The 14480-nt window shown below is 42.3% G+C and overlaps 1 protein-coding gene across 1 annotated transcript in view; it reads left to right on the forward strand.

Moving 5' to 3' along the window:
• Window positions 1-14480, forward strand: part of ITPR2 (inositol 1,4,5-trisphosphate receptor type 2) — a 268093-nt gene that overhangs the window by 39239 nt on the left and 214374 nt on the right. Inside the window, exons 3-5 of the mRNA XM_068402385.1 lie at window positions 8211-8326; window positions 9507-9593; window positions 10292-10450. Of these exons, the coding sequence (XP_068258486.1) occupies window positions 8211-8326; window positions 9507-9593; window positions 10292-10450 (362 nt within the window). The remainder of the gene's footprint in view (window positions 1-8210; window positions 8327-9506; window positions 9594-10291; window positions 10451-14480) is intronic.

Consider the following 14480-nt stretch of genomic DNA (forward strand, 5'->3'; position numbering starts at 1 on the left):
CAGAGGTGTCTGTATTTCAAGAGCAACCAAAATCCTTTGTTAAATTTCTTAGCTCTGCTTAAGAGCACTGAGGCAAAAGAGTTGCTAAATGTTGTTCTTATAACCAAGAAACGTAAGCAAACCCAATATTTTTCCCCCCAAGAATCTTCTGGGAAATAGCATTCAATTAAAACAGAAAAGTTAATAGAACAAACAAAAACTGCTTTAAGTAGGTTCTTGACATAAGAAGACAACTTAGGCATGAATGATTAATTGAGTGATTAGACATAAGCAACTAAAAATAGCATGTAACAGCAGGAAGAGTAGGGCCTCTTTAGTAATAGGAACTGCTGTCTGTATGGTTTACAATGTTTTTATCACTGATAGCCGAACTGGCGTTGATTTGAGGTTAGAGCATGACCTAAGAGTCAAAGAAGTATGAGAAAGGCATGTTTCTAACAAGATGTTTATATTCCAAGGACTGACTCTGAAAATTAACATCAGAGGACTATGTTTGCTCTTTTTTGGTAATATTTTATCAACTATTTATCCAACAGAAAAGAAAAAAGGATTATGGTTTTGTAACTACTTGTATCCCTCCTACAGAGTTCACTCAGAGATCAAATTTAGGTACTAAGCTGTTGGACTGAACTGAAAGCCTATGTAAAGAAGTGTCTCAAAATAGCAGTTTCGTTTTTGTTATGTGTTTACTTTCTTTTTTTTTTTGAGTGGGTGGTAGCTATTCTAGTTGTTTCAGAACATCCTACAAAATGGAGTATCGTTAAGCTGAGGGAAGCTGCTGTTGCTTTTCATTTTGTGTCCATATAAAGAAACTGTGGTCCAGATTTCCCCTTTAGTCACACTGGAATGAACCTGGAGTGGCTCTGTGCTCATCAATGTGCATATCCAGATTTGCATCAGTGCAAAGGAGGGCAGAATTTGGTCCCAGATGTGTTTCCTGGAGTCTGTTGGAAAAAAAAAAAAAGGCATTTACTATTTTGCAGTTGAATTTAAGGGACTGATCAAGCCAGGTGCTTCTTGTCGTAATTCTAACTGAAGTTCACGAGAGCTAAAGCACTTAGTGTCATGATGGAAATGCTTACCCTGCTGCAGGGCCAGGTTCACAGGGATTAGGAAGCACAATGTGTGCCAGAAGTCCTGTACCTCTGAAGAAAAGCCACATCGTGAGCAACAGAACTGCAAGTTTCCTTAGACTGTGACCTTAAACACACTTCAGCTTGATGCTGATATCTCCAGTGGGAAACACTTACAGCTTCCAAGGTGTAAAATAGCACAGATAAGACCTGCTTGTTGGGCAAATTTAGTGGTTCTGAAAAAGGAGCACAAGTCTCGCTTCTATTTTAAATGTTAAATGACGTAAGTTCTTAAACTGATTTAAACTTCCCTACATTTTATACCCCTTTTTCTTGAGGCATCTGCAATGAAGGTGATGTTTGAGTTCCTATATATCCTCCTCTTGCCTGTCTCTCAATTTTTAGTCTGTTCTAAGCTTTTTCTGACATTGTTCTTTCCTCTTCTCTCCCTTCCATTACGTTCCTCTGAACTCTCTCCTTTCCTCCTCCTACTCTTTCCTCTGCCATCTGCCATTTTCCTTTTTACTTGCCTTCTCCTACATAGTTTTGTCCTTCTGTTTTCTTCTTGTTTCTCTCAGTTCCATGATTGTTTTCATTTTCTTCTCAGACTCCTGCTCGCTTTTTCAGTTGTCCTCCTTAGGACTTGTCATTGCCCCACTCCTTGCTCCCTCACATTCCTCTCTTTCCGTTCTTACTTCAGCTCTTTTTTACCTTTCTCTATTTTTTTCAAAACACATAGATTTGTACACACTGTGATTTAATAGCCCTGTCGCTTCCACTTACCCATTTGTCAGCCTGCTGGTTTAAGTAAAGCCATGTGATAATTTCTCTAGTTCTGCAAATCACAGAAATCTTCCATGATGGGCAAGAGCTGAATTTCTAACACTTAAAAAAAAAAAAAAAGTGGAGGGGAGGCAGGGAGAGAAAGCATCTGACAAATATTGTTCTAAGCCATCTTTATCCATCAAGAAACATTTAAAAGGCATAATATGAGTTATTTTCCTTTTCAGACTTCCTGAGTGTAGTTGCTTTCTGCTCAGAAGATGTGCTGTGTGTGGTTGTTCCACCCGCTATCGCCTTTTTGAAGACAGGCATTTTGTGCACATCCTCAGGCTCAGGCAGACACTCAGTCTGGTCCTGAGTGCGTCCTCTGTGGATCATCTCCCACACTCTGGGAGTTGCTGCGTTCCATCTTTTGATGTTCTTATTCATAAATGTCATTTTTTTCCCCATAAAATAAGTAATTAATATGTGTCGCAGCACTGATAATTTGTCATATTTTCTTACTTTCTAATAAGCCCAGGTGTAGTGTAGGAGGTTAAGCCTGGAGTGTGACGAGGGAGAGCCTCCCCTTTTTTCCATTTTGTAAAGAAAACTTGAAGTGATCTTTATTGTTTTAAAAATGTGTGTGTGGGCTGGGGTGGGCAATGTTTCTCATTTTCTCCATCTTCACTTTGTACACAAGTAATTGAAATTTTGCCTGGAAGATTTTGTGGGTAGGAGAAAACTGATGAAACTGCAGAAGCTGAACACATGAAAGTTTAGTAGTGGCTGATACTTTTACGCAAATGCTTTAAAGCTATTTGTTTACCTTTGATAGTGCCTAGTTAATTAATGTCCTCAGGAAGAGAAGCATTTATGTAAAACTCTGTTAAGTAATGAGTTAGGAACTAGGACTATCTGAGAATGTCTGGAGAAGTTAGAAGAGATGGTCTGTCTCAGGAGTGGCTGCTAGACTGACCTCCAGGAGGGCTGAGCTTTTGATCTACTGTGTGTGCTGGAAGGTTGCTTTATCATCTTATGCCTCAGTTTCTGTTTTTTTTTCCTGTTTATCTAAACTATATTTTCTCTAGGGCAGGCACTGCTTTTTTCCCCTCCCCTGATGTTTAGGACCACAAAGCTTGAATTTATATAGTATCCTATTGTTACTCTAATAAAAGTAAGTAGGAAAAAAACCCCCAAAAAAATAATGAGATGACCTATTTTTAATGTATCTGAGGTCTTAAAAATATAACAGGGAAAAGCTGGTCTGGAAACAAAGAATATGATTTTTTTTTAGTCTATAAATTCAAGAAAATACAATTGAAATAATACTGATTTTAAAAAAGTTCTTGGTAATTCAACTTCTAGAGCGCTAGACTGGAAGTCAGCAGAGCTGAGTTGTGCAGCATGGCTACAGATGGAGCTGTGTGGTGGCTGAGGTTATCTAGCCCCTGCTCTACATTTCCTTTTCTTTGAGAACTATCATTAGGAAAAATTCACCCACCTTTGGGAGTCAGACCCACACAGTAGTGACTGCACTTCCATGTACATCTTGCATTTCTCTGCAGTGTGGTAGCACTGTGCTTTGAGACTCTGCGTGAGGATGGGAAGTGGTGTGTTCACTCAAGTAGCAGGATGTGTGGGGAGTAACTGAGAAATTAAGACTGGTCCTATAAAAAGAAGGTATTGTTACTTCAGAGAAATAAGTGTTTCATGAAGTCTTCTGAGAAGGCATATTAATTACAGATTGTTACAGAAAATAATAGTGGACTTTTTGTCTTATGAGCTGAAATCCAGATACTCAAAGTAAAATCTCCTACAACATACTGTATGATTTAACAGTACACAGCGTTTTGTAATAGTTTTTTTTTTCCTTGTTGGTGTCCAGGATATTGTAAAAGTTACCTGGGAGTTATGTACTCTAGGTTGTATGATAAAGTTCTCATTGTAAATGTTCCCCTTTGAAATGAAAGTAAACACCTTTGCAAGGTGGCTGAGTTTGCTTTGGTAAAGCTTTGTAACACTTTCTCCTAGGAACAGCAGCTCGGGGCTGTGATTAGGGAACAAATAAGTGAGGACTTTTGGGTCAGTGCCAAGGAAACTTCTACTACCAGCAGTGTTTTTGTGTGAACAAGCTTTGCTGCTACAAATAGTAGAGGAAGATCAATTGCTGTGAAGGGAAGAGGCAATGCAATGAAAAGCACGGTATAATGATGGCCAATATGTGAGAGAGAGAGGCTTGAGAGCCAGCACTGTTGCAAACCGCTGTATCTGGGGGTGCAGGCGGTGGAAGGAACGCGTGGCGCGGTCTTACCTTGGTGGTTTTGGCAGCACTAACATCAGATAGCTGTGCTTAGCTGGGCCTGATTGTAGTAGAGAGTGCTGCCTGTTTTATTTTAAGTAATGAGAGTTCATTTTTACTTAGGAAGGGCAAGGCCAGTCTTCACACTAGATTTCCCTTCCCTCTCCTGTTGTGTTACAAGAGGTGTTCCTGCTGTAGTGTGTTTTCAGTAAGTGACAGAATCACAGAATTTTCTTGGTTGGAAAGGACCTTTAAGATCATTGAGTCCAACCATTAACCTAACCCTACCAAGTCAACCACTAAACAATATCCCTAAGCACCACATCTACACATCTTTTGAATCCCTCCAGGGATGGTGACTCCACCACTTCCCTGGGCAGACTGTTCCAATGCTTGATAAACCCTTTCGGTGAAGAAATTTTTCCTAATATCCATTCTAAACCTCCCCTGGTGCAACTTGAGACCGTTTCCTCTCGTCCTATTGCTTGTTACCTGGGAGAAGAGACCAACACCCTCCTCGCTACAACCTCCTTTCAGGTACTGTAGACAGCAATAAGGCCTCCCCTGAGCCTCCTTTTCTCCAGACTAAAGAACCCCAGTTCCCTCAGCCGTTCCTCATAAGACTTGTTCTTCAGACCCTTTCACCAGTTTCGTTGCCCTCCTTTGGACTCTTTCCAACACCTCAATGTCTTTCTTGTAGTGAGAGGCCCAACAATGAACACAGTACTTGAGGTGTGGCCTCACCAGTGCTGAGTACAGGGGGATGATCACTTCCCTAGTCCTGCTGGCCACACTATTTCTGATACAAGCCAGGATGCTGTTGGCCTTCTTGGCCACCTGGGCACACTGCTGGCTCATATTCAGCTGGCCATTGATCAACACCCCCAGGTCCTTTTCCACCAGACAGCTTTCCAGCCACTCTTCCCCAAGCCTGTAGCATTGTGTGGGGTTGTTATGGCCAAAGTGCAGGACCCAGCACTTGGCCTTGTTGAATTTCATACAGTTGGCTTCAGCCCATCAATCCAACCTGTCCAGATCCCTCTGCAGAGCCTTCCTGCCCTCAAGCAGATCAACACTCCCACCCAACTTGGTGTCATCTGTGAACTTACTGAGGCTGCACTCGATCCCCTCGTCCAGATCATTGATAAAGATATTAAAGAGAACTGGCCCAAACACTGAGCCCTGGGGAATATCACTTGTCACGGTCACTTGTGACCGGCTGCCAACTAGATTTACCTCCATTCACCACAACTCTTTGGGCCCGGCCATCCAGCCAGTTTTTTACCTGCCGAAGTGTATGCCCATTCAAGCCATGAGCAGCCAGTTTCTCCAGGAGAATGCTGTGGGAGACTGTGTCAAAGGCTTTACTAAAGTCCAGGTACACAACATCCACAGCCTTTCCCTCATCCAGTAAGTGGGTCATCTTGTCATAGAAGGAGATCAGGTTAGTCAAGCAGGACCTGCCTTTCATAACCCATGTTGACTGAGTCCTCGCAGACTGGGAAGAGATGGGTGTGTTGGGGGATATATGGAGGAGATATCTCAGAAGAGCTAAATCTCCTCCTCTTCCTCCCTGTGTGAAAGAGTAATTCAATTGGATTGACAGTGTTGAAAATGAGAATAGGATCTGCCTTGGTATCTAGCATCTTCTAGAGAGGGGTTGTGAGTTTGACACTTGAATTTCCACTCATAACGGTGGAGCAGTTAGGAAACTTTTGTCATCACCTGTATGATAGATGGGACTTCCCACATGTGCTGTTGTGGATTAGAGAGCTGGAACAAGTCCTAGGTAGTTAGCAACTGCAGATGTTAAACTTGCTCTGGGAATTAGATAGTAAGTAGGACAGCACCGTAAAATAGAAACTGTCTGCTGCTGACCTGACTCAGTGGTTAAAAACCCAGACCATGACTTTGGGATAGTTCCCTGTAGCTTCCCCTGCTGACATTTTTGTGACAGTAATGGGTGAATGATGAGATTACACTGTATTTAAAAATGACATGCAAGGTTTGTAAATTCAACAGGGTCACCTACACATTGATCCAGTGTGTAACTGGAGCATGTACTTAGTGTTGATGTTGTGGTTGCTATTTCATATTGTAGCACCTTTGATAACAGAGCTAAGGAGGGTGACTATACAGTGCTGTTGAAAAGGGACTCTCTTTGCAGAAGGCAGCAGGGGAGCTGAGGGCAGAGAGGGCTGTTTTCAAATTCTGTGCTGTGATGTGTATGCCATTAACTGTGTTGAGTGCAGTGGTAAATAAGCACTTCACGTTGCTCACATGGAGCTAGTGTGTTTGTTCTCCTCTTTTTCTCTTCCTTTTTCTGTGTTTTTGTGAGGAGCACTGTCTGTGCCACACTCTCTGCAATGTGGCTTTCCAGTGGTGTTGCAGAGGCTCTGTGGGAAGGTTGCCTGATGACCAGCAGAGAAGTGACGTTGCTGATTCTGGCAAAACTGGCGTGTCAGCACCTGCAAGACGTGGTTGTGCGATCAGAAGAGGAACTTTTTATTCTTAATCCAGCCCTGGGGCAAAACCTCTTCTAAGTAGGATACATTGCTGCTATTACGTGGCTCTAGCTTGTGCTGTGGTTGGGTGTCTGAGAGTCAGGTAGGAACTGTGGCTTCCCTCCCATCTTTACCTTCCTGAGCCCATGACATGGAGCAGGGAGGAAATTCTTCAGAGGTTGTTCTTCTCTGGGGGTGGATTAGTCCTCAGAGTGCTTGGCCATCTGTGATGGTTAAATGTGGAGGGCTAATAGTTTGGGGCAGACCCTCCTTTGACATCTATAAATTGCAACCCATGTTGGGGAAGAGTTTCACACTGTAATACACATGCAGTCCTGTGTGTTCTTACTAGTCTCGCAACAAAACTCTGATTGCTAATTAATACTTCCCTGTCCCTTCCTCTTGCCAGTTGATTCACGTGGGGTGTGAAAGGACACTTACCAACATTTGCTAAGTAAAATGTCTGTCAAGCCTCTAGCTTTTACAGCAGTTGATGATTGGGACCATGCAAGACTAGGTATCATTTATCACTCTAAAAGTAGTCAGATTTGGATGAATCATGAGCCTATATTTCTAGTCTATAGGACTGTCACTGGCCCAAAAAACCCAAAAAGTCTTGAGTCAGGGGATTTCACAAGATTTAGTTTATTGCCAATTAATATTAACTTTCAATTATTGATTCCTGTATTGGGAAATAAAGACTAACAATTGAACAGGCACTTAGGCAAGCACCCCTTGGCTTCCCTCCAGACACATCTCTCCTCCTTCCCAGTCCCCAGCCCCCTTGCCGCACGTGGTCCCTGTGGGGAGGTGATGGGGGTTGGTGACTCGCTTTCCTTTTCTGCTCCTCGTTTCTTACTCCGCGGCTCCCCCGTTGGCTGCAGTCTCCTCAGGGTGTACCTCCTCCTCTGGCGTTGTTTGCACAGCCACCCCACTCGGGCGATTCATCTTGGGTGGCCTTCCCTCCCTCCTTACCCATTTTTCACCTGGTCTGTTGGATGGTGGTGGTGTTCAGCTTGTGTCACTTTGTTGTTTTTACTGTGATTTTTTTTTTTTTTTTTTTTTAGTCAATCCTAGTGAAGGAGTATGTAGACCCGAACACCATGTTAACCTCCTTGGTGGCTTGCAGCTGAATGCCTATGCAATCCTTTGTTTCAGCAGTGCCAGAAGAAGCAGGGCATCCAGACGTATGGCGTACAGAAAGCAGGACTGTTTTTTCAAGGTTTCACATACCTTCAAACAGTGCATCTGTAATGTTGTGCTGCAGCAAAGAGCGCTAATAAAGCAGCAGGCAGTTTTGCATATGGCAGGCTCACAGCCTGGGACTTTTACAAAGGTTGCAGAGAGGTGGCATGGAGCAGGCATGTGTGGGGTATTGAAGGCTTTAGGTTCAACTCTCATGTTCTGCCACCTTGTTTATGGTTATCGTTGCCATCAAGCTGTTTGGTGACAATCCTTAAGCACTGATATCTAGGCATTTCTGCAAAAAGAGAACCAACCAAAGCACACTTAAAATGAAGGAAGTGTCTTTCAATGTTACTTATGAATACTTCGTTCAATCTTCCACAGACTGCCTTTTCAAGGTGTGTCCTATGAACCGATATTCAGCCCAGAAGCAGTACTGGAAAGCCAAGCAAGCCAAACAAGGAAACCATACAGAAGCAGCACTGCTGAAGAAACTTCAAGTAAGAGACATCTGTATTTGTAATCTTATCTCAGTCTGCAGGCTGTAGAATTACAATAGAATGGGAAAGAATAATAACAAGTGCCTTGGGAACCACCATGATGAATATTATTATTCCAGCAGAGCAACCTTATGCTCTCCTTAGCTCTCCTACCTCCTGACTGGCATTTATTGCCCCTGCCCTGGTTTTTATCTTACTTTGGGCTGGGGGTTGTGCCTTTGCTATAAGCAAAATATTGCTTTCAGAAGTTTTATAGAGTAAAAACAGAGTTGTTAAAATCAAGAGTGGGCCCTGGTTTGAATCATGCTATTATTTTAGAAGTCCTTTCCAGGAGTTAGGCAGAGGGGTGGACAAAGAGATGTTTTCAACGCTTTAATCTAGAAACTCCTCAGAATTGCAGTTGTCTTTGCTTTCAGTTTAGGTGATTCTTCTCTGAACCATTGGGCAGATTCTGTTTTGCATCAAATACTGTGTGGATGGAGCAACTCCTCTGTCTCTGAAAAAGAGCTGGCCTGATGTTATAATTGAATGCATAACACTGAAAACAGGGTCATATCAAACCTGGTTGGTAGTTTCAAGTGCAGTGGAGAGGCTGCCAGTGCTTCCAGTTAAACAGCAAGGAAGGCACTTGGTGTGTGGCTGGAGCTAGCTACACAGTAATTGGAGCTAGGAGCTGAGTTTGTTCTGTGGCTGTGTCTGACCCAAACTATTGTGCTTAGCCTTGATTTTGCAATGTGTGACCTACTAGTTTTGTTACATATAAAGTCAATGTATTTGTATGCAATTAAAAGCCCAACAAGTAAAAGGAATGGTGACAGGGAGAAGCTAATCATAGGCCCTTCTTTTTCCTCTTTCAGGATGAAGTGAAACACCTGGAATTACTTTTCCTGCTTGAAAATTTTTAAAATAGTATGCAACTCATGTGTGATCCATAAATTGTGACTGAGTTTCTATTCTGGGTAATAAAAAACCAGAATCATTACACAGGGTATGGGTGATTATAGTTCAGAAAATTACAGTGCAGCAGGATTCGGGTGCTAGTATTTTCAGTGCAGTAGTGCTTGCAGGTTGGAGGAAGCATTTTAAATGTGATGCCATTTCCCTTTTACACTCTCTGTTCCAGTAGCTGAATACCAGTACTGATTTTGTAGAGTTTAAAGAAATAATAATTCTCTTGCAGCATGCAGCAGAACTGGAACAAAAGCAGAACGAAAGCGAGAACAGAAAGCTGTTGGGCGAAATTGTAAAATACAGCAATGTCATACAGGTAAACGTATTTGAAATCCATCTGCCTTCTCTCTGAGCTGGAAAGGAAACAGTTGTTTCATTTCAAGGTTGCAGTGAAAATGAAACTAACCAATGTAATCTGGATTGTCAAGGGTCAGGTAAACAGAACTTGGTGAAGTTTACAATATTGTGTTTTTCTGTCTGTTTTAAAGCCTACCAGAAGTGCTGCACATTCGTGTTTAAATAATATGTCATAATATAAATTTCATGTGTAGTTTTTTTGCCGCTGCGGTTTAGAATCTGAATGTAAATATGTATCTTTTAGTTTCAAGATTTATTTCAAACTGGTGTTATGGAGGTGCTGTGCAGCTCCTTCTAAATCACTGAAGTAATTTGTACTTCATGACATATAAATGAGACAGAAGTTATGTTCTTAAGTGTGGTACAACTTTCCTGTAATGTATGAAATTCCTGAAGGTAACACTATTAATGGACCCTTGCCCTACCTGTGTAGTATATGCTGTAAAATTGATCGCTGACACATTTCTCTCTCAGTCTGAGATATAGCATCTGTTTTCCTAAACTGCAGTACACTTTGATAACTCTCTTCTAGTTTTATTTTTTCTTTATGTATGTTATGAAAAATCACTACAGTGTGAAAGCCTGCACCTCCTCTTTTGACTGAAGGGAGAGAAAGCAACAGCTGTACTGATTTTTTTAATTATTATTTGTTCACAGCTACTGCACATAAAAAGTAACAAGTACCTCACAGTCAATAAGAGATTGCCAGCTCTGCTAGAGAAAAATGCTATGCGGGTGTCTCTGGATGCTGCAGGGAACGAGGGATCCTGGTTTTATATCCAGCCGTTCTGGAAACTGAGGAGTGAAGGTGACAATGTAAGTGGAAATACTGAATGTGTAAGAGGGAGAAGGCAGAAAGTTTCCAGAAGATACATTATTTCTTTGCTACTGGCAGAAATCATAATGGATTAAGTTCAGAAAAAAAATATTTTAAACAGTGCTTGGGTCTATTAGCTTTTATGTGTAATTAGAAAATGTTACCAAATGATACAGTCTGGAATCTGAAATGTTGCCACATTCATCTGAGCCTCTGCTGACCTGTGGTGGGGCATCTGCTAAGTCCACCTGTTCTGTGCAGATTTACAAAGCTGATAATAAGTCATTGTTTACATTAGAGTAATTTTTTTTTTTTAAAGTTTTTTTAAAATATTCTGGAAAACATTTTTTTCAAGAGCTCAGCAGATAATGTCTCTAGGAAATACATCATGTTTCTTTAAATCTGTATCCCCCCTCAACATGAGAGTGGCATCTATGATTGGGCTGGATAGTCTGGTGGGTCTTTTCTGGCTAGGTTTCAGTAGGAGTCTTGCATATTGGTAGGAGGATGAACATATAGGAGAGCTCTTTGCTGCAGATCTGAGAGTTGCACCATGAGATCAAAACTCAGTTCTTCATTCAGTCGGCCGTGGCTTGGTTGAGTGCCCACTGTGGAAAATTCAGATCTGCCTGTGGCAAGGCCACATGATGAACTTCTGTGGTTTTATATTGTAGACCTGGCTGGGAACGTTTGGCCCCTCTCCCCTGTGAAATAATCAGTGAAAGAGGCCTCTCAGGACTGCAGACAGGAATTCTTGTTTCCTTGTGTATTTTCTCTCATTAGCTTTGTGGTTACCCAGCTCTTGGGATACTATCCAGGATGAGTGTGGTTGCTTGCAGCTCCTTTTGGCAATTTGTTGTGTGGAGGGGAAGGACTGTGTTCCCAGCTCCTGGTCAGAAGTCCCTAAAGTCATAGTCTTTCCCTGCTCCACGCAATGATCAGGAGGGTATATGAAAAGCTCCCCTTTTCCCCAGTCCTGTTGCAGTGAAAAGCAGCAAACATGAGTAGCCCTCTGGGGCACCTCTGCATGGCTTTTCAGCTGGGGAAAAGAAGTGTTGTGGATCAAACATCAACCTGGTGTTTCTTTCCCTCTTTGGAAAGAAAAAAAGGTGACTTATTGCTTTAAGGTTTTGGCTTAATTTCTTACAAAACATCAGTTCAGCACCTTCTTAATTTCTCATGCCTGGGAAATAAGTGCATGTCGTGCTCTCCAGAGTGAGGACCTGGGTTTCCCAGATTGTGATCTGCAAAGCCACTGTGAGCCCTTACAGCTGAGAGCAGCAGAATGATCTTAAGCCTTATAAGTCATCCTTAGTACTATAGAGTTTTTGATTCAATTTTACACTATTGTAGGCACATAAGAGTTGGGAAGTGGCTTTGCTGGTCTGAAAAATTTGCAGATCATGGCAGTGATCGCTGTTAACATCCCACTCCGCAGGCCTCTCTCCTAGTTTGTTCCCTGTGGGGGGGCTGTATTTGACAGGCTCTGAGCTACAAGGGCCGTGTGGGAAACTGTCAGGTTTACTCCTAATGTAATGGCCTCCTTTGGAACCTGCCTGCTGCTCATTTTCTGTCACCAGGAGTTGCCTTTCAGAGGTGGGAGCTTGCCATTATATTTTACAGAGGGAAGTCTCAAGACCCAGGTTTTTCCTCCTTTCTACCAGGCCCAAACAGGTCTAATAATTTTCTTTGCATGACTTCCAGTGCTAAACATTAGTCCTTTGGTAGCTTTCTCGTAACTGCTCTGGCACATTTCCACCCCTTCAACAGTTACAGAAACTAGGCAGCTGTTGTAAGGGGCACAGGGCTAGCAAGCAATGGGGGAAATCCTTCATTTGCCTCTCACAGATAGAGGCGCCAGCCTTGTACCCACTCCTTCGCTCTCAGTTACTCCCAGACATGTGCCCATTAAAAGGCTAGTTTCTGGGGGACTCATCTACAAATCACCTAATACCACATAAGCTGGGGCCACTTTACCCACTCGCTACCTTAGCTTTTAAAGGACTTTTTTTTTTTTTTTTTTTTAATACTTCTATTCTTCTGACCTCTCAGTGCATGGAGTTAGCTTGGTATATCACACCCTTGTTCTGTTTGGAAATTTTGGGGGATTTTTATTTCAGTTTCTCTGCTATAATGAGGGAATTCCCTAAGAAAACACGTTTTAGAAAGTCTTTAGAACAGTAGAAGTGAGTATTGAATTTAGTGCTTGGATGACTGCTACTGTGCCAGATAACCCAGACAAGATAGATCCAAATATGCCATATATCCTAAAGAAAAGAAGGTGGTTTAGTCTGAGGGAAGCTGTGATATAGGAAGTCATGTGTGTGAGTTTTCTGGTAAGTCATCCCAGTTATTTAGCCTTATGAAATATTTTAAAAATTATTTTTCTGAAGGAGGGTTAGCTTAGCTTCATTAGCACCTGATTATTATGCAAGTCAAAGAAAGTAATGAAAAAATATGGCTGAAAATTTACAGTAATTGGCATAACTGCAATATTTTATGCAGACTTTTATTAAACATATACCAGTTCTCCTTCAATGGAAGATGTGACTGATTAAGGCTAAAGCTAGTTCCAGTTTGACCGAATAGCAAAATGTGCACTGATAGCAGGATTAGCTCTGTGTGGATTGCATTTTCAGTTGTCTGCCATTTTAGTGGTTTGAAATCTTGATCTTGCAGCAAGAAGGGTGGTCTCGGACTTGGGGAATGCCCAGCCATCTGTGGGAAAGTTCTGTTAATCCTCCCGATCTTTGAAGTGTGTCAGCAGTGCCACTGGCAGATGTGGTTATAACATAAAAGCAATGGAGATGGAGTAGCGGAGCCTTCGGTGTGCCCGGTAACCTACTTGGATAGTTTATCCAAACTGAAATCACTGCTACTGTGTCTTCACAGCTAATATAACCTTTTGTATCTGCCAGTCTTTGTGATATACTACACCTCTACTAGAGTATTTGCTCCTGTTTCTTGATTGTGGTGCAGATGTAGCTGTCAGGTGGGCTTACTGAGTTTATATGAATGACAGAATTGCTCTAAGTGATGCCAGTGCTGGTCCCCCACCCAGAAGACAGAATGCAATGAGCGTTGACTGTGGCTCTTCCTACTCTCAATGTACCCTCTCCACCAAGACATGGACAAGTAGGGTTGCATGAATTTAGAAATCACCTTGTGCAGGAAGAACTCCACTGCATCCAAGACTGAAGGACCTTGTAGGTTTACCTTGAATTCAAAAGCTGAGTTCTCATTGGCTTCACTATGAATTTAATCATTCTTTGGAAATTTCTTATCTAGACCAGAAAGGCTAAGAGTTTTGCCAAAGGAATCGGGAATGAAATCCTCAAAAGCTGTGTGTCTGATGCAACTTTAAGGAATTAATGTCTATATGTAAGGAAGAAGTCCCAGAGACCTGTCAAACTATTATCCACTGCTGGTCTACAGCATGGTGTGGCTGGCTGTGCCCAAGGGTAGCTAAGGAAGAGAAGAAAGAGCTGGTGTCAATTTTAATTTTACAGAGAAAAACCTTGGGAATACACTGCTCTGTCTTTTATAATCTCCATGTAGTACAATTCTACAGGCAGAGATGTGGGCACGTGGGCATGTGAGTGCTCTGCCTCCAGTGTTTTGGGCATGCCGGGACATTATTTGGAGACAGAAATCAACTGGGTAGGGCACGGGATGAACTCAAAAGAGCAGACTTGAAGCTTGCCCAAGGCAGCCATGTATAAGAGAACAGGATTCCCTCTTCACTTTGCTTTTGTTTTCTGCATCACTGATGGAGGGTATATAGGAAACAAGTGCTGTAAAATTGCCTCTATCCCTTCCTTCCCAACCACCTGTGGAGGTCTGAAGCAAGAAGAAAAAGAAGAAAGGAAAAGAACCTAAGAGATATCATTGCTTCTGTGGCAGCTGGCAGAGCTGGTGAGCACTGAGGGCAGGTTACTGATGTGGACTTGGAGCAGGGTAGGAGACTGAGACAGGGACCATGACCCTGCATAACAGTTATTCCTCAGATGTGTGCCTGCAGCAGAGTAG

Source organism: Nyctibius grandis, chromosome 5, assembly GCF_013368605.1.
Source record: "Nyctibius grandis isolate bNycGra1 chromosome 5, bNycGra1.pri, whole genome shotgun sequence".
Lineage (NCBI taxonomy): Eukaryota > Metazoa > Chordata > Aves > Nyctibiiformes > Nyctibiidae > Nyctibius > Nyctibius grandis.